The sequence below is a fragment of the Heterodontus francisci genome, chromosome 4 (genome assembly GCF_036365525.1).
Source record: "Heterodontus francisci isolate sHetFra1 chromosome 4, sHetFra1.hap1, whole genome shotgun sequence".
NCBI classification, from domain to species: Eukaryota; Metazoa; Chordata; class Chondrichthyes; order Heterodontiformes; family Heterodontidae; genus Heterodontus; species Heterodontus francisci.
The window spans coordinates 18,672,944-18,698,416 of NC_090374.1; the positions used below are offsets into that span (position 1 = coordinate 18,672,944).

A 25,473-nucleotide genomic window follows, 5' to 3' on the forward strand; every position below is an offset into this window, starting at 1 on the left:
ACCTATTTGTCTAATCTCATATGAAGAATGACCAATTAGTAAGAGGAGGTTGGTGGGAATTGAAGACCCTGGAGAGGGTGCAAAGGAGCTTGACTAGAATGGTACCAGGGATGAGAGACTTTAGTTATGTGGGGAGACTGGAGAAGCTGTGGTTGTTCTCCTTAGAGCAGAGAAGGTTCGGAATGACACTACTGTGTCAGCCAGTAAATTGGAAGTGGGGGCAAGACTTGTGGCAAATGGTGCATTTTACGAAGTCTAGTTACAGAGTTGACTTTAAAAGAGTCCCTAGGAACTGCAGCAAACCGAACTCCTGAATGAAACTGCAGCAACATCCCTTGATAAAAGCAAGATTATTTCTCCAGCAAAATACAGTGAGTGGAGGATAGCTACATGTCATGCCAGGCCCCCACCTGCCAAGAATGAGGCGCATTAATTTTGTCATGAACATTGATTTTAAACTGTTACTGGAGTGAAGAAAGGACTTGTTAAACACATCAGCTGTGGCTGGAAAAAGACATTTGCATATTAACAGATGGTGATTGGAAGGGCAAAGGACCATTCCCTGACCCATTCAACCCACAATGGACCTTGATGACCAGGTATTGTGTGTAAGAGGAGCATTCGAGAGACTGCTAAGGTGATACAATCCAAGACGTGGTCAGACCAGTTAGTCACATGACCAGCAACTTGGGGTTTTCTGAATTGTACAACAGTTTGAACTCAGTGTCTGTTTGGTCCTGGACTGAGAAGATCTCTCCTGTCTGCTCCCATTACTTTCTCACAAGCCTCTGAATCCACTGAAGACACATGAACCCCAAGAGAGAAACGTCTCCTACAGCGATCAAGGTTTAAGAAGAATACTGGGCCCCAATGAAAAGCAAGATCTGCCTACAATAAAGAACTCTACAGTGAGCTCAAAGAACCATAACAACAACTGTTCAGATATTGTCTCAAACTTTTCACTTTACTTTTTTCTCCTCTTTTCTGTCTATTTGCATGTGTGTATCGCGTATGCATGCTAGCGTGGGTGGGTTGTGTATCCGTAGGCATCAACCGAGTTTCGTTCAAGTTTAATAAATTTCAACTTTTCTTCTTTAAACCTAAGAAAACCTGTTTGTGCTGGTTTCTTTGTCTTATTATTAGAAAGCGGTGAACAAGGATTCACCAAGGGGGAACTAAAAACATGGTGTATTTAAAATTAAACCCTGTTACAGCAAGACCTCTTTCTCACCGGGTCGTAACAGAAATTTGGGTGCTTGGGTCCGGAATTGACCCACAGACAAATGAGAGTGGGAAGCCAAATTGTTCCCAATCAAAAAAGATCAAGATTTCAATACTGGTTTTCTTGTGGTTGTGTGTGCTTGAATACGAACATGTCTGTGGCTGAAGCTAGTGACTCCCCAAGCCAGGGTGAAGTAACTTGGGATAAGTTAAAAGCATTGTCTATGGAAGAGTTGAGAAAAATGGCTGAGCAGTGTGGGATCACTGTACGCGGCAAGGCTAGGAAGTCTGAACTCCTAAGACTAATGGCCAACCATTTATCCCTTGAATCTGAGGAAGCAGAAACGGGGTTAGGAAGCAGACACCGACAGGGTATTGCTAGCAAAGATACAACTGGAACAGAGGAAATTTGAATTTGAGGAAAGGGAGGAAGAAGGAGTCTTGCAGAAGGAATGTGAAGAGAGAGAAAGACAAGAGAAGGGACAGGAGAGAGAGAAAACATTCTGGAAAGAATGTGAAGAAAGAGAGCTGAAGTGGCTTGAGTTAACTAGGGGGTGACAGAGTAACCCCAGTGAAAGCATGGCCAATAGGAGGAGCGTAATTCAGGGCAGGGTACAGAATTGTTAAAACTAGCTCAACTAATTCCAAAATTCAATGAGGAAGATGTAGAAGAATTTTTGTATCCTTTGAGAAACTGGCAAGGCAGTTAAAATGACCAGCTGAGACCTGGCCTCTTTTTTACTACAAAGCAAGCTAACTGGAAAAGCCCATGAGGTTTATTCCCTGTTGCCAGATGAGAGTTCATCAAATTATGAAGCGACAAAAAGTGCTATCCTCGGGGCATATGAATTAGTACCCGAAGCCTATCGCCAAAAGTTTAGAACCCTCAAGAAGCAAGTTAATCAAGCTTATATGGAGTGTGAAAGAAGTAAGCAGCTGGCTTTTGACCGGTGGCTGAGGGCTCTTAATGTACAGCTCAGCTGTGAGAATCTCAGGGAAGCAATTCTGTTAGAGGAATTTAAACACTCTCTCCCACTTTCCATAAAGACCTATGTGGAGGAGCACCGGGTTCAGAGAGCCCTGCAAGCAGCCATTCTGGCTGATGAGTTTGCTTTAATTTTTAAGTCGATTTCCCAGGGGAGAAACTTTCCTCGTCACTCCCACAAATCCAAAAGGGACAAAGGGTGGGAAGGTGATAGGAGCCCAATCAGACCTGGGAGAGAAAGGAGAGCAGGAGACACAGGGGGTCCTCCTCCAGCAAAAAAGGAAGGTGCTGTGAGCAAGAGTGAGACCCGGAGACCTGTGTGCTCCCATTTTAATAAAGCAGGGTATTTAAAAGCTGACTGCTGGAAACTAAAGGGAAAACCTGTAGGGTTAATCAGGGCACACCTGCTCAGTGAAGAAAGGAATCTGGAAAGGAAAGCACATCAGAACAAGATGTGGCTTTAACTGCAGTAAGAGTGCAACCCAGGAAGTTCACTACTGCTAGTGCAGGAAAAGTTAATAGGATTTCTGAAGATTATCAGGGTTTTGTGTCTGAAGGGAAAGTAACCCCATACCCTATAGCGGGGCAAGCAAGCCCATAGTAATTCTCAGGGACACAGGGGCCACTAGATCCCTTTTACTGGGAAGAGGTCTGACCTTTCCCCCAGAGAGTGCAGTGAACACCAGAATGGTGGTGAATGGTATTGGAGGGCAGTGTATGCCTGTACCTGTACACTGGGTGCACCTGGAGTATGACCCAGTTTTGGGACCAGTGACCGTAGAGATTCCTAGTTTGCCAGTGGACGGGATTGACCTGCTCCTAGGTAATGATCTGGCGGGGGTAAAGGTGGTAGCTCCCCCAGTAGTGAAAGAAAGACTGCAGGAGGTCAGAGAGACAGGACAGTGGCAGGAGACAATCAGGCCATGATCAAACCAACTCCACAGAGGAGACTGAATTGGCACTGCAGGCAGATGACCAGGTCTCTGTCTGTTTGTGAGACTTTCTTTGGAAGGTTAGGAGACCCAGGGAATGAATTAAATGGATCTTCCCTAGCTGAGGCTCAGTGAGCCAACCCAGTGTTGCGAGAGTTAGTACAGACTGCCCAGTCTGAAAGTGAAGCAGAGGGAGTCCCTGATTGTTACTATTTAAAGAATGAGGTACTGATGAGGAAATGGAATTCTCCTCACAGACCTGAGAGCAAGGAGTGGACAGTAATTCACCAGTTAGTGGTGCAGCAGAGGTACTGGAGAGAAATATTGAGAAGGGCCCACGAGACTACTGTGACTGTACATGTCAGTATACGAAAGACCAAAGCCCACATAAGACAGCAGTTTGACTGGCCAAAACTCCACAGAGATGTGGTGGAGTACTGCAGGAGTTGCCACATGTACTAGGTTGAGGGGAAACCCCAACTCACAGTGAAACCTGCACCCCTAAGTCCTGTGCTAGTGTTAGGAGGATCCTCCAGCAGAGGGCTGGTGAACTGGAAGGGACCCCTGCCGAGAACAAATAGGGACAGGCAGGCACAAGGCTGGCAAAAGGTTCGACAGGGAAGGGGAAAAAGTGACCCAGAGGGCAGGTTAAAGGAAGTCTGGGAAGAATCCCGGATGAAAACCCCTACTGTCTGGTCAGCCAACCCCGAAAAATGTGAAAAGTTAGACCCCATGTCCTCCTACTTAAATGCAGACACTAGAAGCACCCCACCAGAGTTGCTAACAGCATTTATAGGAACCTGCAGAGACTAAGAAAGGCCTCTAGGGGGCCGAGAAACCATGAGGGTGATGCCTCACCTAGTCAAAGTGCCACAGGGAATGCAGTAGAGGCCACACAAATACCTGCAGCCAGGAGTCTCCCAGAGGACAAAGGGAAGATTAGCAAAGAATCCTCCTTCACTGTCAGAACTAAAGAGAACCACCCATCCCCCGAAGTCAAAAGCCTTTGCATGACTCAACAAAGCACTGAGTGTGTGTTCAGGATAGACCTGCCAATTACTGGCTCTCCTGAAAAAAATTACTTCAGTAGGAGCAAAGATCCTAGGCAGCTATAGAAATGGGCAAACAAAAGTGAAATTTCCCCGAACAAGAACCACATGTTTACTGGGATGCCAGAAGGTGTGTGTGTGGGGGGGGGGGGGGTTGCAGTTTTAATAAGTTTTAGGATTTGTGAATGGATGAGAGAAATGCATGGTTTTTATTCTGTATCTTATTTTCTCTCGCCCCTTTTAATGAAATGCGCCTTTTCTCAAATCGCATTTCATTCCGCTGGGTGTGGAGGGGTCATGTTGGGCCCCTACCTGCCAAGAAAGAGGCACATTAATTTTGTCATGAACATTGATTTTTAAACTGTTACTGGAGTGAAGAAAGGACTTGTTAAACAGATCAGCTGGGGCTGGAAAAGACATTTGCATATTAACAAATGATGATTGGAAGGACAAAGGACCATTCCCTGACACATTCAACCCACAATGGACCTTGATGAGGTATTGTGTGTAAGAGGAGCATTCCAGAGACTGCTAAAGTGATACAATCCAAGATGTGGTCAGACCAGTTAGTCACATGACTAACCTACTTGGCAAACCTGGGGTTTTCTGAATTGTACAAACAGTTTGAACTCCGAATGTTTGTTTGCTCTTGGACTGAGAAGATCTCTCCTATCTGCTCCCATCTCTTTCTCACTGAATCCACTGAAGCCACATGAACCCCAAGAGAGAAAAGTCTCCGACAGTGAACAAGGTTTAAGAAGAATACTGGGCCCCAACGAAAAGCAAGATCTACCTACAATCAGGGACTTTACAGTGAAGAACCGTAACAAAAACTCTTCAGATGTTGCCTCAAACTTTTCACATTATTTTTTCTCCTGCTCTTTTCTGTTTCTATTTGCATGTGTGTATCGCATATGCATTCTAGCGTGGGCAGGTCGTGTATCTGTAGGTGTCAACTGAATTAGAGTTTAAGTTTAATAAATTTAAACTTTTCTTTAAACCTAAGAAAACCTGTTTGTGCTGGATTCTTTGCCTTATAATTGGAAAGCGGTGAACAAGGATTCACCAAGGGCGAGTTAAAAACAGTGTGTTTAAAATTAAACCCATTTACAGTAAGACCAGGTGAAGGCTGAAAGGGAACCCTAGACCTCTTTCTCACTGGGTCGTAACAAACATAATACAAATTATGTGTGTAAAGTCAATTCCTGTCACTCCCAAAGTGTGGTCTCCAGAAGTGATTGAAGGGAAATTATCCAATCATCTTCATTCTGACTGGGAACAGCGCTGTTACTATACGTAGTTGAAAATGTTAATAGGAGATTTAATAGAGGTGTTCAAAATAATGAGGGATTTTAGTTGAGTAAATAAGGAGGAATCATGGCAGGAGAGTTGGTAACCAGAGGACACAGATTTTAGATAATTGATGAGCAGCAAGTTGTCATGACCTGAAAGGCACTGCCAGAAAGGGGGAAGCAAGCATATGAAATTCTTGTAAAAGGAATTTTTTCAGGGTATGGGGTAACTGCCAAGATGTAAAACTAATTAGATAGCTGTTACAAAGAGCTGGCGCAAGCACGATGGGCCGAATGGCCACCTTCTATGCTCTCTGATTCTATGAATTCTGGAGTGTTATCTGTATCTGTGGAACGTTATCCCAACGAAGTCGTACCACGGGTAAGAGAGAGGAGAGTGGGGGAAGAGATCGAGCAGACCTTGTTGTAAAATGGATGACCAGCATGCTCTTGAATTTAAAACGTTTTACTCTGTTCAGCTGTAATCTGTTTAATCCAATGGAAGTGTTCATAACATTAAAAAAAAAAGGAGCAGGAGTAGGTGATATGACCCCTTGAACCTTGACTGCCATTCGTTATGATCATGACTGATAATCTACCTCAATTCCACTTTCCCACCCTATCCCCATATCCCTTGATTTTCCTTAATGTCCAAAAACTGTTAATCTCAGTCTTGAATATATTCGTTGTCTGAGCATCCACAGCTCTCTGGGGTAGAGAATTCCAAAGATTTTTAACACTTTTAATGAACAGACCCCTCCTCATCTCCGTTCTAAACGTCTGACCCCTTATCCTGAGACAATGATCTCTCGTTCCAGACACTCCAGTCAGGGGAGTCAGTCTCTCAGCATCTACCCTGTCAAGCCCTTTAAGAATCTTAAACGTTTCAATGAGATCACCACTCATTCTTGTAAACTCCGGAGAATAAAGGCCCATTCTAAATCTCTCCATAGGACAGCCCTCTCATCCCAGGAATGAATCTCGTGAACCTTCGTTGCACTCCCTCTAAGGCACATATATCCTTCCTTAGGTAATGAGACTAAAACAGCACACAGTTGTGATAACTAATGTGTGCGTTTTCTTGTTTGTTCACCATATACTTGTTCCAGGTCTGTTTCAAAAGTAGCTTCAGTGATGACGAAGATGACCCGTCAAAGATTCTGTAGCTGCCAAGCCAACCTTGAAAAGAAGAGAAAACTGATATATTTCAGGTTAAGCTGGGAACATGTATTAAAATGTATTATATTGCAATAAAAAACTGCTGTATGAGTTTACATATTTTGTACATTTGTACTTGAATTATGTCCTAGATGTATATTTTCACTAAAGTTGTACAAGAAGCCATATATTAAGTACCACTTGAATGCACACATTAATTTTAGCAGGAATGACTTTGGAATTATGTATTTAAAAGTTTATTTTTAATTATTTTTTTAAAACCGATAAAGCACAACAATGTTAAATGTGGTGTGCTGTTTGCAACTCGTAACTCGAGTGACTTGGCTGGATTTTATTTCAGTACAGAGTGGGCCTATGCATTCAAGCATTTGCTGTCTAGGTGCTTGCTAATGTGTATACCACAGAGTATGTATGTGTATGCATGTGTATGTGTAAATGTCTTTGTGTGTATATAAATATATGTACATCTGGCCTGGAATAGCATCTTGTGGTCCAGGTAAACTCTGCCTCAATGCAAATAGTGTGAATTCTGTATGTTTTTGGTTTTCTTTCTTTTAGTTTTGTTGGAATTGAACCCTTATTGCTGTGTTCATAGGCCTATCATTTTATCATTAAACTAGATTGTAACTAAGGCCACTGATTCACAATCTTCACTGGAAATAAGACCGAACGCAACCCCAAAGCACCAAATAATGTCACGCAAGGGAAGAAAAAAGCTGATGCATTCAATGTCTCTTAATTCCAAACTGATGGAATGTGACTCTTGCGCTTCCCCTCTCCTCCTCCACTGGTGAGCCAGTGAAAATCCCATCCTATATAATGAAAATGGAATTGGACTTGGTCGGGTCATGACGATTTAGTTTGGCCTCGTTCTGTAAATGGGCCAAGTCATGTAATGTGACTTCCTCCTCTAATGCTAGTTTAAAATCCCAGACTCCTGCACAATTAAAGCAGAACTTGACTTAGTCAGCTGTGAACCAGTGGCCCTAGTAATACATTGAAAGCTTTGTAACCTCATTTATCTGTGGAAACATTCCCATATTACCTTATCTATAAACCTGTAGTTCTGACGATGTCAGATTCATCTGTACCAAACTTTTTTTTTAAAAAAGACTTTTTTTCTCTCATTTAATGTTGGGTATTTTACCTATGATTTATTTCCCAAAAGCTGTGAAGGATTTAAGTTGATGATCTCTCTATTCTGTAATATTGACTTTTGTGGTTAGAATGTCTTGCACTAAGTGCCATTTTAATTTTTAATGTTACCTGTTCTCAAAACAGATTTTCCAATTGTATTTAAAACAAAAAAGCATGTAGTTATTGTATCTGCAAATTGTTATTGATGAGGCATCTCTGCACCTAGATATCAGAATCTCATGTTGAACAGGTCTGATTCTATTACACTTGGTGACCGGTTTTGTGCTAATATTAGTCTTGTGTTATTTTTTAATCCAGTGTGTACATCCTTCCGAAACTGGGAATCTTCTTGGGTTCTTACCTAATGTCACTGGGTTTTTTTTTATGTTTGAACGTTTTAAATTAATAAATACTGCCATTTGTATACGATTCCATTGTCTGATATTTGTGAATGAAATGTCCCCAAGGTGAGTCGTCATGAATAAGGTGCGTTAGTTCATTCGCTCTTGTCCTCCCGGAATTCTTCCAATATTTCCAGTTGTCATGTGCTCAGAGACGGAGAAGGCAGTCTGATCCTTACTGGATCAATGATTCAGCTTCTCATCCTCTCCAACAATCCAACTGTTGTTCAAATGATCTGAGTTTGTTTTGCTTCCATTATCCTATCTGATAGTCATTCCAAGTCTTAATTCCTGTCTCTGTTGAGATACCTCCTGATGGCCCCATATCTGCCTCTCACCGGTTTTAACCTATACCTACTTTCATTTCGTACTTAGCGATGGTGCTTGGTAACTTCTACTTTTTATGCCTTTTTTTTTGTTGAATAAATAGATATTCTCAGTTCTTATAACTCAGGTTATACTGAAGGGGCTGTGGGGCTCTTTTCTCCAGAAAAGGCTCAAGAGGTAACCTAACAGAGACTTTCAAAATTATGAAGAGAGGGCCAAGAGATGATGTTTCTCTTGTGAAGAGTCCAGAACTCGGGGTCACAAATATAAGATAGTCACTAATACATCCAATAGGGAATATTGGAGAAACTTCTTAAAGAACATACATTGGAGCAGCTGTAGACCATACGGTGCCTCAAACCCGCTCTCCATTCAGTAAAATTGTGGTTGATCGACATCAACACTACTTCCTCTCCATATCCCTTGATTCCCTTAGCATCCAAGAAACTATTGATCCCAGTCTTGAAAATACTCAATGACTGAGCATCAAGAATCCTCTGGGAAAAAATAATTCCAAAGACTTATAACTCAGAGTGAAGAAATTTTTCCTCATATCAGTCCTAAATGGTTGATTCCTTATCTTAAGACTATGATCTCTCGTTCTAGACTCTCCAGGCAGGGGAATCAGCCTTTCGTAGTATCTGAATTTTATATGTTTCAATGGGATCACCTCTAGATTCTACTTGATCTCTCCTCATATGGCAGCCCTGTCATCCCAGGAATCAATTGAGTGAACCTTGGTGCACTCCTCTGAGGCACATATATCCTCGTGTAGGTAAGGATACCAAATTGTACACAGTGGTCCATGTGTGGTCTCACCAAAGCTCTATATAATTGCAGCAGGGGTTTTCTTGCACTCATTCGTCTACGTCATTGATATAAATTGCAGATAGCTGATGCCCTAGCACAGATCCTTGCAGCACTCCACTAGTAACACCCTGCCATCCTGCAAATCATAGAATTATAGCAAGTTTACGACACTGAAAGAGGCCACTTGGCCCATCGTGTCTGTGCCAGCTGAAAAACAATCCACCCAGTCTAATTCCACCTTCCAGCATTTGGTCCATAGCCTGCAGATTATGACACTTGAGGTGCATATCCAGACTCCTTTTGAATGAGCTGAGGGTTTCTGCCTCAACTACCCTTTCAGGCAGCGAATTCCAGACCACCCTCTGGGTGAAAAAGCTTTTCCTCATCTCCCCTCTAATCTTCCTATCAATCACTTTAAATTTATGCCCCCTAGTCTCTGACCTCTCTGCTAAGGTAAAAAGGCCCTTCACCTCCACTCTATCCAGGCCCCTCAAAATTTTGTAGATTTCAATCAGATCTCCCCTCAGCCTTAAACAAATGCTGTGTAAATGTGTATTCATAACCCAATTTCACACATGACTGCACTAGTCTTTTTTAATGCCCCAGCTTGTCTCTAATTCACCTTAAACAAACAGGAAAAGCAAACTTTCTAAACCATTTTTCATTTAAAGTGGTTTTTATTTTCTTAGCAATTTTTCTCCATCAATTTCTTTCCCATTCCCTCCTGAGGTTATTGACTCATTGGGAGTACATTTCTTCGGTCACGCTCTGGCACTAAGTCCAACACGCCAATTCTTCAGATGTGAATCTTGACAGCCAAAGTGGCAAACTATTTGGATTTGGGACAACACAGCTAGTGGCCAATCTTGGCTCACCTGGAGATTTCCAACTGGGGTCACGGAGAAGCAATCAGGAGTGAGGATCCTGGATAATGTTTTTGCATCCTTAATCAAAAGGCATTGAAACCACTAGGATTGGCTAACTCTCTGTAGCCCAGGGAGGAGAAGTAGGATTTTCCTGGTCTGAATGGGTCATCTCTCACTGAATAAATCACCGAGCTCTCGGGATAAAAACAAGAAATGCTGGAAATACTCAGGTCTGGCAGCATCTGTGGAGAGAGAGAAGCAGAGTTAATGTTTTAGGTCTGTGACCTTTCATCAGAACTGATCCGAGCAGAATCACTGAGCTATCGGGAGTTCAATAAGGCACTTCTTTGGTAAACTATTTGGTAAAATATGGTAAAGGTGAGGTTGGAATTCACCAGAGCAATTCATTCAGGCAAGATTATAAAAAGCTCTTTGTTGCTCATTGATTAAAGAAAGACTTGCATTTATATAACACCTTTCAGCAAATGAGGTACTTTGGAAGGATTATTACAGTTGTAATGTAGGAAACGTGGCAGCCATTTTTAAGTAAGTTAAGGTCCTACAAACAGCAATGAGATATGACCAGATAATCAGTTGTAGTGGTGTTGGTTGAAGTATAAGTATTGGCCAGGCTATCGGGGGAGCACTCTCCTGTTTTTCTTCACGTAGTGCTGTAGGGGCTTCTGCATCAAACTGACAAGGCGGAAGTGGTCTTAGTTTAACACCTCATCTGAAAGACAGTATCTCAGACTGTGCAGTACTCCCTTAGTGCTGCATCGTGTGTCAGCTGAGATTGGCTGTAGAGCACTTTGGGACATCCTGAGGTCCTGAAAGGGGCTAAAGAAATGAATTACTTTCTAACCTCTTGGATTCCTGGTCCTTCGCACCCATCAGAGTCATTTTGTGTGTCATTTTCTCCCTTTGAGTGGATACTCATTCAGTTTTCCATCTAAAATGGATTACCTCAAACTTATTTGCATAAAATTGCATCTGCCACCTCTTTTCCCAAATTGTCTGTGTCTTTTACAGTCCACCTTGCAATTTGCCAAATCCCTTGTTTTTGTGTCCTCAGGAAATGTTTAAATTGTGCTCCCTATGCCTGAATGCTTTGTAGATATCGGTAATTGCAGAGGACGGGTTGAGATTGGAGGGGTGGTGACAGCACTGTTGAAGGCAGGAAGAACAGATGCTCAGGAAAGGGAGCCATTGACAACGCCGACAAGTGCTGGACGATATAAAGATGTGCTACGATGCTGAATCTGGATGGAATAGCTGGTGTAGAACTAGGGCCTCGTGTTTGAAATGAAGGTTGGGAGAAGGTGTCAAAGCGATATGATCAGAGATGCTGAGGGCATTGTAGCACCTGGTTGGCATTACTGCATGTGAAAGAATTAGCATTTTATACTGTTTTATGTCCTACAGAAACACTGCAAAGTGCTTCACAAACAATGAGCTGTTTTGGAGTATGGTGCTATGTTGCCAATCAAAGTTTTCAAGATATTAAGGGGAACTGATAGTCATAGAGTTATACAGCACAGAAACAGGCCCTTGGCTGTGCTGGCCATACAGCACCCAACTATTCTAATCCCATATTCCTGCACTTGGCCCATAGCCTTGTATGCTATGGCGTTTCAAGTGGTTATCTAAATACTTCTTAAATGTTGTGAGGGTTCCTGCCTCTACCACCTCTTCAGGCAGTGTGTTCCAGATTCCAACCACCCTCTGGGTGAAAAAATGTTTTCTCAAATCTCCCCTAAACCTTCTGCCCCTTACCTTAAATCTATGCCCCCTGGTTCTTGACTCCTCCGCTAAGGGAAAATGTTTCCACCTATCTAACCTATCAATGCCCCTCGTAATCTTGTACACCTCAATCATGCCCCCGTCAGCCTTCTCTGCTCCACGGAAAACAACCCTAGCCTTTTCAGTCTCTCTTCATAGCTGAAATGCTCCAGCCCAGGCAGCATCCTGGTGAATCTCCTCTGCACCCTCTCCAGTGCAATCACATCCTTCCTATAGTGTGGTGACCAGGACTGTACACAGTACTCCAGCTATGGCCTAACTAGCGTTTTATACAGCTCCATCATAATCTCCCTGCTCTTATATTCTATGCCTTGGCTAATAAAGTCAAGTATCCTATATGCTTTCCTAACCACCTTATCTACCTGTGCTGCTGCCTTCAGTGATCTATGGACAAGTACACCAAGGTCCCTCTGACTTTCCGTACTTCCTAGGGTCCTACCATCCATTGTATATTCTCTTGCCTTGTTAGTCCTCCCAAAATGCATTACTTCACACTTCTCAGGATTGAATTCCATTTGCCACTGCTCTGCAATTCTTACCAGCCCATCGATATCTCCCTGTAATCTATGGATTTCCTCCTCACTATTTACAACACCACAAATTTTTGTGTCACCTGCAAACTTACTGATCATAACTCCGATATTCACGTCTAAATCATTAATGTACGCTACAAACAGCAAAGGTCCCAGCACCGATCCCTGTGATACACCACTGGTCACAGGCTTCCAATCGCAAAAACAGCTCTCGACCATTACCCTCTGCCTCCTGCCACTAAGTCAATTTTGGATCCAATTTGCCAAATTGTCCTGGATCCCATGGGCTCTTCTTAACCAATCTCCCATGCGGGACCTTATCAAAAGCGTTACTGAAATCCGTGTATACTACACCTACTGCTTTACCCTCATCGACACATCTAGTCACCTCCTTGAAAAATTCAATCAAGTTAGTTAGACACAATCTCCCCCTGACAAAGCCATGCTGACTATCCCTGATTAATCCCTGCCTCTCCAAGTGGAGATTAATCCTGTCACTCAGAATTTTTTCCAATATTTTCCCAACCACTGATGTTAGACTCACCGGCCTGTAATTACCTGGTTTATCCCTACTACCCTTCTTGAATAATGTTACCACATTCGCTGTCTTCCAGTCCTCTGGTACCTCTCCTGTGGCCTGAGAGGATTTGAAAATTTGTTTCAAAGCCCCTGCTATCTCCTCCCTTGCCTCACATAACAGCCTGGGATACATCTCATCGGGGCCTGAGGATTTATCCACTTTTAAGCCCGCTAAAACAGTTAATATTTCCTCCGTTTCAATGCTAATATGTTCAAGTATATCACAATCCCCCTTCCTGATCTCTACACCTACATCGTCCTTCTCCATAGTGAACACCGATGAAAAGTAATAATTTAAAACCTCACCTATGTCCTCTGGCTCCACACAAAGATTGCCACATTGGTCCCTAATGGGCCCTACTCTTTCCCTGGTTATCCTCTTACCCTTAATATACTTTAAAAAACGCCTTGGGATTTTCCTTTATCTTACCCGCCAATGTTTTTTCATGCCCCCTCTTCGCCTTCCTAATTACTTTTTTAAGAGCCACCCAACACTTTCTATACTCCTCCATTGTCTCTGCTGTTTTCAGCACTTGGGATCTGCCATAAGCCTCCTTTTTTTTTCTTGATCCAATGCTCTATATCCCTTGACATCCAGGGTTCCCTGGGTCTGTTAGTCCTACCCTTCACCTTAATGGGTACATGTTGATTCTGAACTCGCACTATTTCCTCTTTGAATGACTGCCACTGGTCTGATGTAGACTTTCCTACAAGTAGCTGCTCCCAGTCCACTTTGGCTAGATCCTGTTTTGTCATATTGAAATCGGCCTTCCCGCAATTCAGTACCTTTATTTCTGGTCCATCTTTGTCCTTTTCCATAACTACCTTAAATCTTACCGAGTTATGGTCAGTATCCCCAAAATGCTCCCCCATTGACACTTCTACCACTTGTCCAACTTCATTCCCTAGGCTTAGGTCCAGAACCGCCCCTTCTCTTGTAGGACTTTCTATGTGCTGGCTCAAAAAGCTCTCCTATATGCATTTTAAGAATTCCGCCCCCTTTAAGCCTTTTGCACTAAGACTATCCCAATTAATATTGGGGAAGTTGAAATCCCCTACTATTATTACCCTATTATTTTTACACCTCTCAGAGATTTGCCTACATATCTGCTCCTCTATCTCTTCCTGACTGTTTGAAGGCCTGTAGTCGACACCCAGCCAAGTGATTGCCCTCTTTTTGTTTTTAAGTTCTACCCAAATGGCCTCATTTGAGGAACCTTCTAAGATGTCATCCCTCCTTACTGCAGTAATTGATTCCTTGATCAACAGTACAATGCCACCTCCTCTTTTATCCCCTCCCCTGTCCCGCCTGAAGATTCTATACCCTGGAATATTGAGCTGCCAGTCCGGTCCCTCCCTCAATAGGGCAGACAATTTCTGCTGGTTGGTAATCTAGGACTAGGAGACATCGCCTAAAAAGTAGAGCCAATCTTTCAGGAGTAAAGTTAGGAAACACTTCTATCTGCAGGCACAATGTAGGAATACGTTGTGGTGATGAGACCTGGCTCAAAAAAAAGGCAAGACCTGGTACTAAATATTTCTAGATACAAAGTGCTCAGGAAAAATAGAGAAGGAAAGAAAGGAGGAGGGTGGCAGTATTAAGGAGAATGTTACAGTGCTGGAGAGAGGGGATCTCTTAAAGGGGTCAAGGACTGAATCTATTTGGTTAGATCTAAGAAATAATAGAGGTACCATTACACTATTGGGTGTATTCTTTAGGCCACCAGCTAGTGGAAAAGATACAGAGGAACAAATTTGCAAGAAAATTACAGAGAGGTGCAAAAGCTATGGAGTAGTTAAAATGGGGGTCTTTAATTATCTTGATGGAGTCATTTACAGCATAGAAGGAGACCATTTGGCCCATTGTGTCTATGCTGGCTCTCCATGGAGCGATCCAGTCAGTCCCCCTCCCCTGTTCGATCCCCATAGTCCTGCAAGTTTATTTTCTTCAAGTGCCCATCCAATTTCCTTTTGAAATCGGTGATTGTCTCCGCTTCCATCACCCTCCTGGGCAGCAAGTTCGAAGTCATTGCCATCTGCTTTGTAAAAAAGTTCTTCCTCACATTGCCCCTGCATCCTGTATTCGCTGCTCACAATGATGTCTCCGATACACAGGGGAGAGCAAACGCAGATTGGGTGACCACTTTGTGGAACACCTCCACTCAGTCCGCAAGCATGACCAGGAGCTTCCAGCATCTTGCCATTTTAATTTTCCGCCTGCTCTCACGCCCATGTTTCTGTCCTTGGCCTGCTGCAGTTTTCTAGTGAAGCTCAACACAAGCTCGAGGAACAGCACCTCATCTTCCCATTAGGCACTCTACAGCCTTCTGGACTCAACATTAAGGTTAACAATTGCAGAGCATAACCCCCATTTTGATTGTTTTTTTTTACCATGTGCCAGTCTTAAACTTGTTTTTCATGATTTTGCTTTCGGACAGAGCTGTTCATTATTCTGCCATTAACACAAACTCTGGATAAATGCTTTGTCTTTTACTATTACTACTCCCTTTGCTTTAAGTTCCATGACATCTTTGTCATTTAATCTCACCTGCCCTCTGCCCTATCACAGACCTTTCCTTTTGTTCTTCTTCCTCCACCCCCCACTCTCACTTGCTCAAAACCTATTATACACTTCTATCAAATTTCTCAATCTCCTTTGCTCAAAGAGAACAAACCCAGCTAACTTTGTAACAATAATCTTCCATCCCTGGAACCATTCTGGTAAATCTCCTCTGCACCCTCTCAAGGACCCTCACATCTTTCCTAAAGTATGTTGACCAGAACTGGATACAATACTCTAGTTGATCCTAACCAGAGCTTTATAAGTATAGACTCGAATAGTAATAGTGTAAAGGGCAATGGGGGAAGAATTTATGAATTTTCCAGATCAGTATGTTTCTGGATTGAGGTGGAAGGAAGCATTGCTGGATCCGATTCTGGGGAATGAGGTGGGTCAAGCTTCAGTAGGGGAACATTTAGGGGACAGTGATCACGGTATCATAAGTATTACACCAATGTGCTTTGTTGAATGATAATTGTCTTTAATCCACTGACTGGAGACCTGAATTTACATTTTTAAAATAAATTTAAAAAGGAACAGATGAAGGATGACTTTGCTAGCAGCTTAAGATGGCCACATAATTTGCAATACTGTATCCTACATTGCAAGATCTGTGAGGTGGAGACGAAATGTCTGCTCATCCCAGCAAGAACCAAGACCAAGAAGTTTAAGGGAACTGCCCGTTCTTTTTAACAAGAAGAAATACACTGCTAACTACCATGCTTGAATCACTGGGTGACTGTCATGTGACAACTTCCCCCCCCCACCCCCACAATCTGTGGTTTTAAGCTGGCGTTTCTCTGCAGCAGGTTGAAAAGCATCTGGACTCTGACACGTGCAGACCCAAGTGGGAGTCACTCTCTCGCTCTCCTTTCCAGCTTGGAAGCTTCGAATTCTGCCTGCTGACTGACCACATCTGCATACCCCAGCTACAATCAGAAACCTGTTTGGAAGAAATCGTCTGCATCGCTGTCTCCAAGAGACCCACCGAATCAGTCTCTTCAAACTAAAAACCTCAGGACCACTGAATTCAGCTAGAAGCCAGCTGAATCACCAAACTCCACAGACTGTATACCCCTTTTTTCTATGGACTCTAACTCAACCAATCTACCCTTCCCCACTCTGTAAACTATTTGTGTGTGTGTGTGTGTGTGAAAGTTGGAGTATAGTTTATTATTTTACTTAGTTCAGTTTAAGTACAATAAAGTTAACCTCTTTCTTTGTTAAACTCAAGAAACCTCTCCAATTGGTTCTTGTTATGATCATAGCAAGTAAATAATCTACTGAATTGGCCAGTACATCCACTTTAAAAAAGAATTAAGCCTGTTGTGTTCAAACAAGGAGAGGGAACAGAGGGAAGCCCTTCGACCCCTCCTCACCTACCATAACATAAGGTTTAAGTTGGCTATGGAAAGGGATAAGGAGCAATCCAGAGTAAAAATAATTAATTGGGGAAAGGCCAATTTCGATGGGGTGAGAACAAATCTGGCCCAGGTAAATTGGCAGGCAAAATTGTAATTATATAATGGGCTGCCTTTAAAGGGGCGATAGTTCAGGTACAGTCGAGGTACATTCCTACGAGGGGAAAAGGGGTGGGATAACAAAGCCAGAGCTTCCTGGATGAGGAAAGAGATACAGAGTAAGATGAAGTAGAAAAAAGATGCCCATGACAGATGTCAGGTTGATAATACAAGTGAGAACCAGGCTGAATATAGAAAGTTCAGAGCAGAAGTGAATAAGGAAATAAGAGAAACAAAGAGACAGTATGAGAAGAGACCAGCAGCTAACATAAAAGGTATATAAATAGTAAAAGGGCAATAAAAGTAGGAGTGGGGCTGATTCGGGACCTAAAGGTGATTTACGCATGGAGGAAGAGAGCATGGTTAAAGTACTAAATGAGTACTTTGCACCTGTCTTTATCAAGGAAGAAGATGCTTCCAAAGTCAGAGTGAAAGAGGAGGTAAATGACACTGGATGGGCTAAAAATTGAGAAAGAAGATGTTTTAGATAGGTTGGCTGTACTTAAAGCTGATAAGTCACCAGGACCATATGAGATGCATCCAAGGGTACTGAGGGAAGTAAGGGTGGAAATTGTGGAGGATTGGAATCTTCCAATCCTCCTTAGATACGGGGTGGGGGGTGCCAGAGGACTGGAGAATTGCAAATGTTACATCCTTGTTCAAAAAAGAGTGTAAGGATAAGCTCAACTTATAACTACAGGCCAGTCAGTGTGGATCAACTAAGAAAAGCCAACACGGATTTGTTAAGGGCAAATCCTGTTTAACTAACTTGCTTGAGTTTTTGATGAAGTAACAGGGAGGGTTGATGAGGGTAATGTAGCTGATGTGCTGCGTATGGACATCCAAAAGGCATTTGATAAAGTGACATATAACAGGCTTGTCAGCAAAGTTCGAGCCCATGGAATAAAAGGGAAAGTAGCAGCATGGATAAAAAAAAATTGGCTGAATGACAGGAAACACAGTAGTTGTGAACATTTGTTTTTAGAACTGGAGGAAGGTATATAGTGGGTTCCCCAGGAGTCAGTGTTAGGACCTCTTCTTTTCTTTATATATATTACAGAATCACAGAATTGTTACAGCACAGAAGGAGGCCATTTGGCCCAGTGTGTCTGCACCGGCTCTCGGAATGAGAAAGTCACAATGCCATTCCCCTGCCTTCTCTGCGTAACCCTGTGCATTCTTCCTTTATCTAATTCCATCTAATTCCCTTTTGAATGCCTTGATTAAACCTGCCTCCACCACAATCTCCGGCAATGCATTCCCCATCCTAACCACTTGCTGCATAAAAAAGTATTTCCTCATGTTGCCGTTGCTTTTTTTCCAATTACCTTAAATCTGTGCCTTCTCATTCTTGATCCTTTCATGGGTGATAACAGTTTCTCCCTATCTGCGTTGTCGAGACCCCTCATGATTTTGAATACCTTTATCAAATCTCCTCTCAGCCTTTTCTTCTCCAATGAAAACGGTCAAATGACCTAGACTTGGGTGTACAGGCCACAATTTCAAAATTTGTGGATGACACAAAACTTGGAAGCATACGGGATCCTGGACTTTATAAATAGGGATATAGAGTACAAAAGCAAGTAATTTATGATGAACCTGTATAAAATACTGGTTCTGCCTCAGTTGGAGTATTATGTCCAGTTCTGGGCAGCACACTTTAGGAAGGATGTAAAGACATTAGTGAGGATGCAGAAATGATTCACGAGGATGGTTCCAGGAATGAGGAACTTCAGTTATGTAGACAGAGGTCTTCAAGTCAGGAGGTGTCTGGACAGAGTAGATCGGGACAAACTTCCCATTGGCAGAAAGATATGGAAGTAGAGGACACCAATTTAAGGTGATTGGCAAAAGAAGCAATGGTGACATGAGGGAAAACATTTTTACACAACGAGTGTTTAGGATCTGGAATGCACTGCTTGAGAATGTGGTGGAGGCAGATTCAATTGTGACTTACAAAAGGGAATTGGATAATTATCTGAAGTCTTTGTAGCTGAGTTTCTGTGAGAGCGACTAGCGCAGTATCATTAGCATAGAGGAGTTCTCTGATCAGGACGCGAATGCGTTTTTGTCTTCGCTTTCAGCCTTGAAAGATTGTAGAGCTTGCAGTCTGAGCTAGTATGCGAGTAGACTCCTTCCATATCTGCAGGGAAGGCAAAGGTCAGGAGCATGGAGAAGAAGATGCCAAATAGAGTGGGGGCTAGGGCACAACCCTGTTTCACTCCATTCTTCACCCTGAAACTGTCGGTTGTGGAGCTATCAAACTGTAGTCATGGAAGGAGCAGAGGAGACTGAGGAGCTTCTGTGGAGTCAATTTTTCCAAAAATCTTGTAGACCCTGCTCTGCAGATGGTGTTGAATGTTTTAGTGAGATCTACAAAAGTAAGGTAAAAGGATATACACAGTTCCCTACACTTCTCCTGGAGCTGGCATCTAGAGAAGATCAAGCTCACAGTAGATCTGCTGGCAGGGAAACTGCACTTGGTGTGCAAGTAAATGGAATCTTTTAAGTATGACCTTAGCAAAGGCCTTCTCCATGACGCTAAGGTGTGAGATGTAATTGTTGCAGTCACCTCTGTCACCTTTGTTTTTGTATAGTGTGATCAGTTGGCATCACGCATCTCCCGTGGAACAGAGCCTACTTTCCAGCAGAGAAGGAGAAGGTCATAAAGGTATGGCAAAGATGAGACTTTCCGTGCTTGAGCAGTTCAGGTGGGATTCCATCCTTGCCCGGTGCCCTTCTGTTTGCTAGGCAGTCTATGGCCTTCTGGAGCTCCAGTGATGAGGTTTCTTCGTCTAACTCATTCAAGGCAGGAGGTTGTAGGAGAGCGTCAAGCGCAGACTGGGAGATATACGACTCACAGGAGTACAGCTCACAGTAGTGTTCAGCCCAGCGGGACATTTGTTTACTTCAGTTGGTGAGTATTTCACACGGAGTACGTTCACATGGAAACTCAGGTACAAAGACTCATGGCCTGTCTCTCCCATGCCTGTATCTTGTTCTCCTTGACTATAAGTGTCAAGAAAACCATGGTCATAGGACAAAGTATTGCATCTCGACCCCTGATCACACTAAATAACACCTCACTGGAAATGATTAGCAGATTCTGCTACCTTAGGTCCATGGTGACAGACAATCTGACCCTTGATGCAGAGCTCGATACACACATAGGGAAAGCAGCTACCACCTTTGGCTGACTCGCGAAACGTGCATGGGATAACACCAAGCTGACCCTTAGGACCAAGCTGATGGTTTATAAGGCCCGTGTTCTCAGCACCTTGCTGAATGGCTGTGAAACATGGGTGACTTACAGCTACCAGGAAAAGAAGCTCAATAATTTCCAAATTTGCTGTCTGTGGCACATTATGGGTATATCCTGGTAAGAGAAAATCATAAATATGGCTGTTCTCTCAAAGGCAGAGATCCCAAGTGTGTTGGCACTAATCAAACAGAGGCGGCTTTTGTGGATTGGACACGTCGCAGGATGGCATCCCTAAGGACCTTCTGTATGGTGTAGTAGCTGGGGCTAGACAACCAGTGAGACACCCAAAGATCCACTTCAAGGATGCTTACAAGCGTGACATGAAGGCCCTAAATGTCAACTATTGCACCGGGGAGTCACTAGCTGGCAAAAGAGGGAAATGTTAACACAAATTGGATGGCCACTTTAAGGAAATACACTTGCAGGGCTACGGGGAATGAACGGGGAGTGGGACTGACTGGATGGTTCCGTAGAGAGCCGACATGGATTCGATGAGTCAAATGGCCTCCTTCTGTTCCATAAATGACTCTATCCTGTGGACTGGTGTGCACCACTTTGACGACCAGTGGCAACAGCAGCTTGGTAACAGGTGCCAATGCCGAAAACAACAGCTCACAGTGTCACTTGGCAGCTTCATGTGCAGCACCTCTGGCAGGACTTGCCTCTCAAGGATTGACCTTCACAGCCATCAGCAAAGGTGCACCAAGACCCCCTCCTACCTAAATGGATTGTTTGCTGTGTGTCCATCATCTTTCGTAGATGGAAGGATGTGAACCACGAATTATCTGAGGAGAAAAACATTGCAGGGCTATGACGAAAAGACAGGGGAGTAGGATGAGGTGAGTTGCTCTTGCAGACAGCCAGGATGGAAATGCCAGGCTGAATGGTCTCCTTCTGTGCTTTTACAATACTGTGAGGGGTGTTGGTACCCATTTGTTGTTGAAGCTTGCGATCCTTCGTTCATGGGATGTGGGAGTGGCTGGCTAAGTCAGCATTTATTGCCCATCCCAAGTTGCCCTTGAGAAGGTGGTGGTGAGTCGCCTTCTTGAACCGCTGAAGTCCATGTGGGGTAGGTACACCCACAGTGCTGTTAGGAAGGGAGTTCCAGGATTTTGACCCAGCGACAGTGAAGGAACGGCAATATAGTTCCAAGTCAGGATGGTGTGTGGCTTGGAGGGGAACTTGCAGGTGGTGGTGTCCCCATGCATCTGTTGCCCTTGTCCTTCCAGGTGGTAGAGGTCGCGGGTTTGGAAGGTGCTGTCTAAGGAGTCTTGGTGCATTGCTGCAGTGCATCTTGTAGATGGCACACACTGCTGCCCCTTTGCTTCAGTAGTGGAGGGAGTGAATGTAGACAGGGTGCCACTCAAGCGGACTGCTTTGTCCTGGATGGTTTCGAGCTTCTTGAGTGTTGTTGGAGCTGCACCCATCCAGGCAAGTGGACAGTATTCCATCACACTCCTGACTTGTAGATGATGGACAGGCTTTTGGGAGTCAAGAGGTGAGTTACTCGCTGCAGGATTCCTAGCTTCTGACCTGCTCTTGTAGCCACAGTATTTATCCCAGTTCAGTTTCTGATCAATAGTAACTCCTAGTATGTTGATAGTGGGGGATTCAGTGATCATAATGCCATTGAATGTCAAGAGGAGATGGTTAGATTCTCTCTTGTTTGAGATGGTCATTGCCTGGCGTGAATGTTACTTGCCACTTATCAGCCCAAGCCTGGATATTGTCCAGATCTTGCTGCATTTCTACACGGATTGCTTCAGTATCTGAGGAGTCTTGAATGGTGCTGAACATTGTGCAATTATCAGCGAACATCCCCACTTCTGACTTTATAGTTGAAGGAAGGCCAATGATGAAGCAGCTGAAGATGGTTGGGCCTAGGACACTACTCTGAAGAACTACTGCAGTGATTTCCTGGATTGGAGATGATTGACCTCCAATAACCACAATCTTCCTTTGTGCTAGGTATGACTCCAACAAGCGGAGAATTTTCCCCCTGATTCCCATTGGCTCTAGTTTTGATAGGGTTCTTTGATGCCATACTCTGTCAAATGCTGCCTTGGATTCAAGGGCAGTCACTCTCACCTCACCTCTGGAGTTCAGCTCTTTTGTCCATGTTTGGACAAAGGCTGTAATGAGGTCTGGAGCTGAATGGCCCTGGAAAAACCCAAACTGAGATCACTGGGTAGATTATTGCTAAGCAAGTGCTGCTTGATAGGGCACCTTCCATCATTTTACTGATGATCGAGAGTAGGCTGATGGGGCGGTAATTGGCCAGGGTTGGACTTGTCCTGCTTCTGTGAACAGGACATACCTGGGCAATTTTCCACATTGCCGGGGAGGCGCCAGTGTTGTAGCTGTACTGCAACAGTTTGGCTGGGGGTGCGGCAAGTTCTGGAGCACAGGTCTTCAGTACTATTGCCGGAATGTTGTCAGGGCCCATAGACTTTGCAGTATCCGGTGCCTTCAGTCGTTTCTTGATATCTTTTCAAATCCTCTCTGACCACAGGAGAAGTGCCAGGGGACTGGAGGATAGAGAATGTGGTACCATTATTCAAGATGGGTAGTAGGGATAAACAAGGTCATTACAAGCCAGTGAGTCTAATATCAGTAGGGAAACTATTGGGAAAAATTCTGAGGAACAGGATTAATCTCCACTTAGAAAGGCAGAGATTAATCAAGGATAGTCAGCATGGCTTTGTCAGGCGGAGATCACATCTAACAAATTTGATGGAATTTTTCAAGGAGGTAAGCAGGTGTGTAGGTGAGGGTAAAGCCGTTAATGTAGACTACATGGACTTCAGTAAGGCTTTTGATAAGGTCTCGCATGGTAGAGCATGGATACCCGACGGAATCCAACTGGGCCCGACAACATGTGCCGGGTTCGGGTTGGGTCACTCTTCCAGGTCCAGCATTCGGGCTTGGGTCGGGTCGAACACATTGACAGCCAGGACATCAAGGTGGGAAATGTGCATTTGGACTCCGCACTAGTCTGCAGTGGGCGATTCCATCCAAAGTAAAGCACAACCTCTTCAATAAAGTTGATTATATTCCAGTGGTCGGGTCGGGTCGCGTGTGGGAAAAAGTCAAAGGACTCGGGCTGGCTCGGGCTTGGGTCGGATGTGATTCTGTTGGACTTGGGTCGAGTTTCATTTGCAGATCCGAGCAGGCCTTTACTGCATGGGAGATTTGTCAAGAAGGTAAGAGCCCATGGGATCCAGGGCAATTTGGCAAATTGGGTCCAAAATTGGTTAGGTGGCAGGAGGCAGAGGGTGATGGTCGAGGATTGTTTTTGCAATTGGAAAGTCTGTGACCAGTGGTGTACCACAGGGATCGGTGCTGGGACCCTTGCTATTTGTAGTGTACATTATGATTTAGATGTGAATATAGGAGGTATGATCAGCAAGTTTGCAGATGACACGCAAATTGCTGGTGTCGTAAATAGTGAGGAGGAAAGCCTTAGATTACAGGAAGAAATAGATGGGCTGGTAAGATGGGCAGAGCAGTGGCAAATGGAATTTAATCCTGAGGTGATGCATTTTGGGAGGACTAACAAGGCAAGGGAATATACAATGGATGGTAGGACCCTAGGAAGTACAGAAGGTCAGAGGGACCTTGGTGTACTTGTCCATAGATCACTGAAGGCAGCAGCACAGGTAGATAAGGTGGTTAGGAAGGCATATGGGATACTTGCCTTTATTAGCCGAGGCACAGAATAAAAGAACAGGGAGGCTATGTTGGAGCTGACTGAGGTCAATGGGAATCAGGGGGAAAATCCTCCGCTGGCTACAGTCATACCTAGCGCAAAGGAAGATGGTTGTGGTTGTTGGAGGTCAATCATCTGAGCTCCAGGACATCACTGCAGGAGTTCCTCAGGGTAGTGTCCTAGGCCCAACCATCTGCAGCTGCTTAATTAATGACCTTCCTTCAATCATAAGGTCAGAAGTGGGGATGTTCGCTGATGATTGCACAATGTTCAGCACCATTTGTGACTCCTCAGATACTGAAGCAGTCCGTGTAGAAATGCAGCAAGACCTGGACAATATCCAGGCTTGGGTTGATAAGTGGCAAGTAACATTCGCGCCACACAAGTGCCAGGCAATGACCATTTCAAACGAGAGAGAATCTAACCATCTCCCCTTGACATTCAATGGCATTACCATCGCTGAATCCCCCACTGTCAACATCCTAGGGGCTACCATTGATCAGAAACTGAACTGGAGTAGCCATATAATTACCGTGGCTACAAGAGCAGGTCAGAGGCTAGGAATCCTGAGGCGAGTAACTCACCTTCTGACTCCCCAAAGCCTGTCCACCATCTACAAGGCACAAGTCAGGAATGTGATCGAATGCTCTCCACTTGCCTGGATGGGTGCAGCTCCAACAACACTCAAGAAGCTCGACACCATCCAGGACAAAGCAGCCCGCTTCATTGGCACACCATCGAGAAACATTCACTCCCTCCACTACCGATGCACAGTGGCAGCAGTGTGCACCATGTACAAGATGCACTGCAGCAACGCACCAAGGCTCCTTAGACAGCTCCTTCCAAACCCACGAGCAGCAAGGGCAGCAAATGCATGGGAACACCACCACCTGCAAGTTCCCCTCTAAGTCACACACCATCCTGATTTGGAACTATATCTCCGTTCCTTCACTGTCGCTTGGACAAAATCCTGGAACTCCCTTCCTAACAGCACTGTGGGTATACCTACCCCACATGGACTGCAGCGGTTCAAGCAGGCAGCTCATCACCACCTTCTCAAGGGCAATTAGGGATGGGCAATAAATGCTGGCCTGGCCAGCGACGCCCACATCCCATGAATTAATTTTTAAAAATTGTATAAAACACTAGTTAAGCCACAGCTGGAGTACTGTGAACAGTTCTGGTCGTTACACTATAGGAAGGATGTGATTGAACTGGATGGCCAGGGTTTTTTTTTAGAACATTACAGCGCAGTACAGGCCCTTCGGCCCTCGACGTTGCGCCGACCTGTGAAACCATCTGACCTACACT

At 44.1% G+C, this 25,473-nt stretch overlaps 1 protein-coding gene across 2 annotated transcripts in view; it reads left to right on the forward strand.

Annotated features, from left to right (window-relative positions):
* The window catches only part of LOC137368927 (G protein-coupled receptor kinase 5-like), a 174,618-nt gene extending 166,394 nt beyond the window's left edge, over window positions 1-8,224 (forward strand). For both annotated transcript variants that reach the window (XM_068029243.1, XM_068029244.1), the window contains one exon: window positions 6,589-8,224. In XM_068029243.1, coding sequence (XP_067885344.1) covers window positions 6,589-6,645 — 57 coding nt within the window. In that variant the 3' untranslated portion in view covers window positions 6,646-8,224. The remainder of the gene's footprint in view (window positions 1-6,588) is intronic.
* The last annotated feature ends 17,249 nt before the right edge of the window (window positions 8,225-25,473 follow it).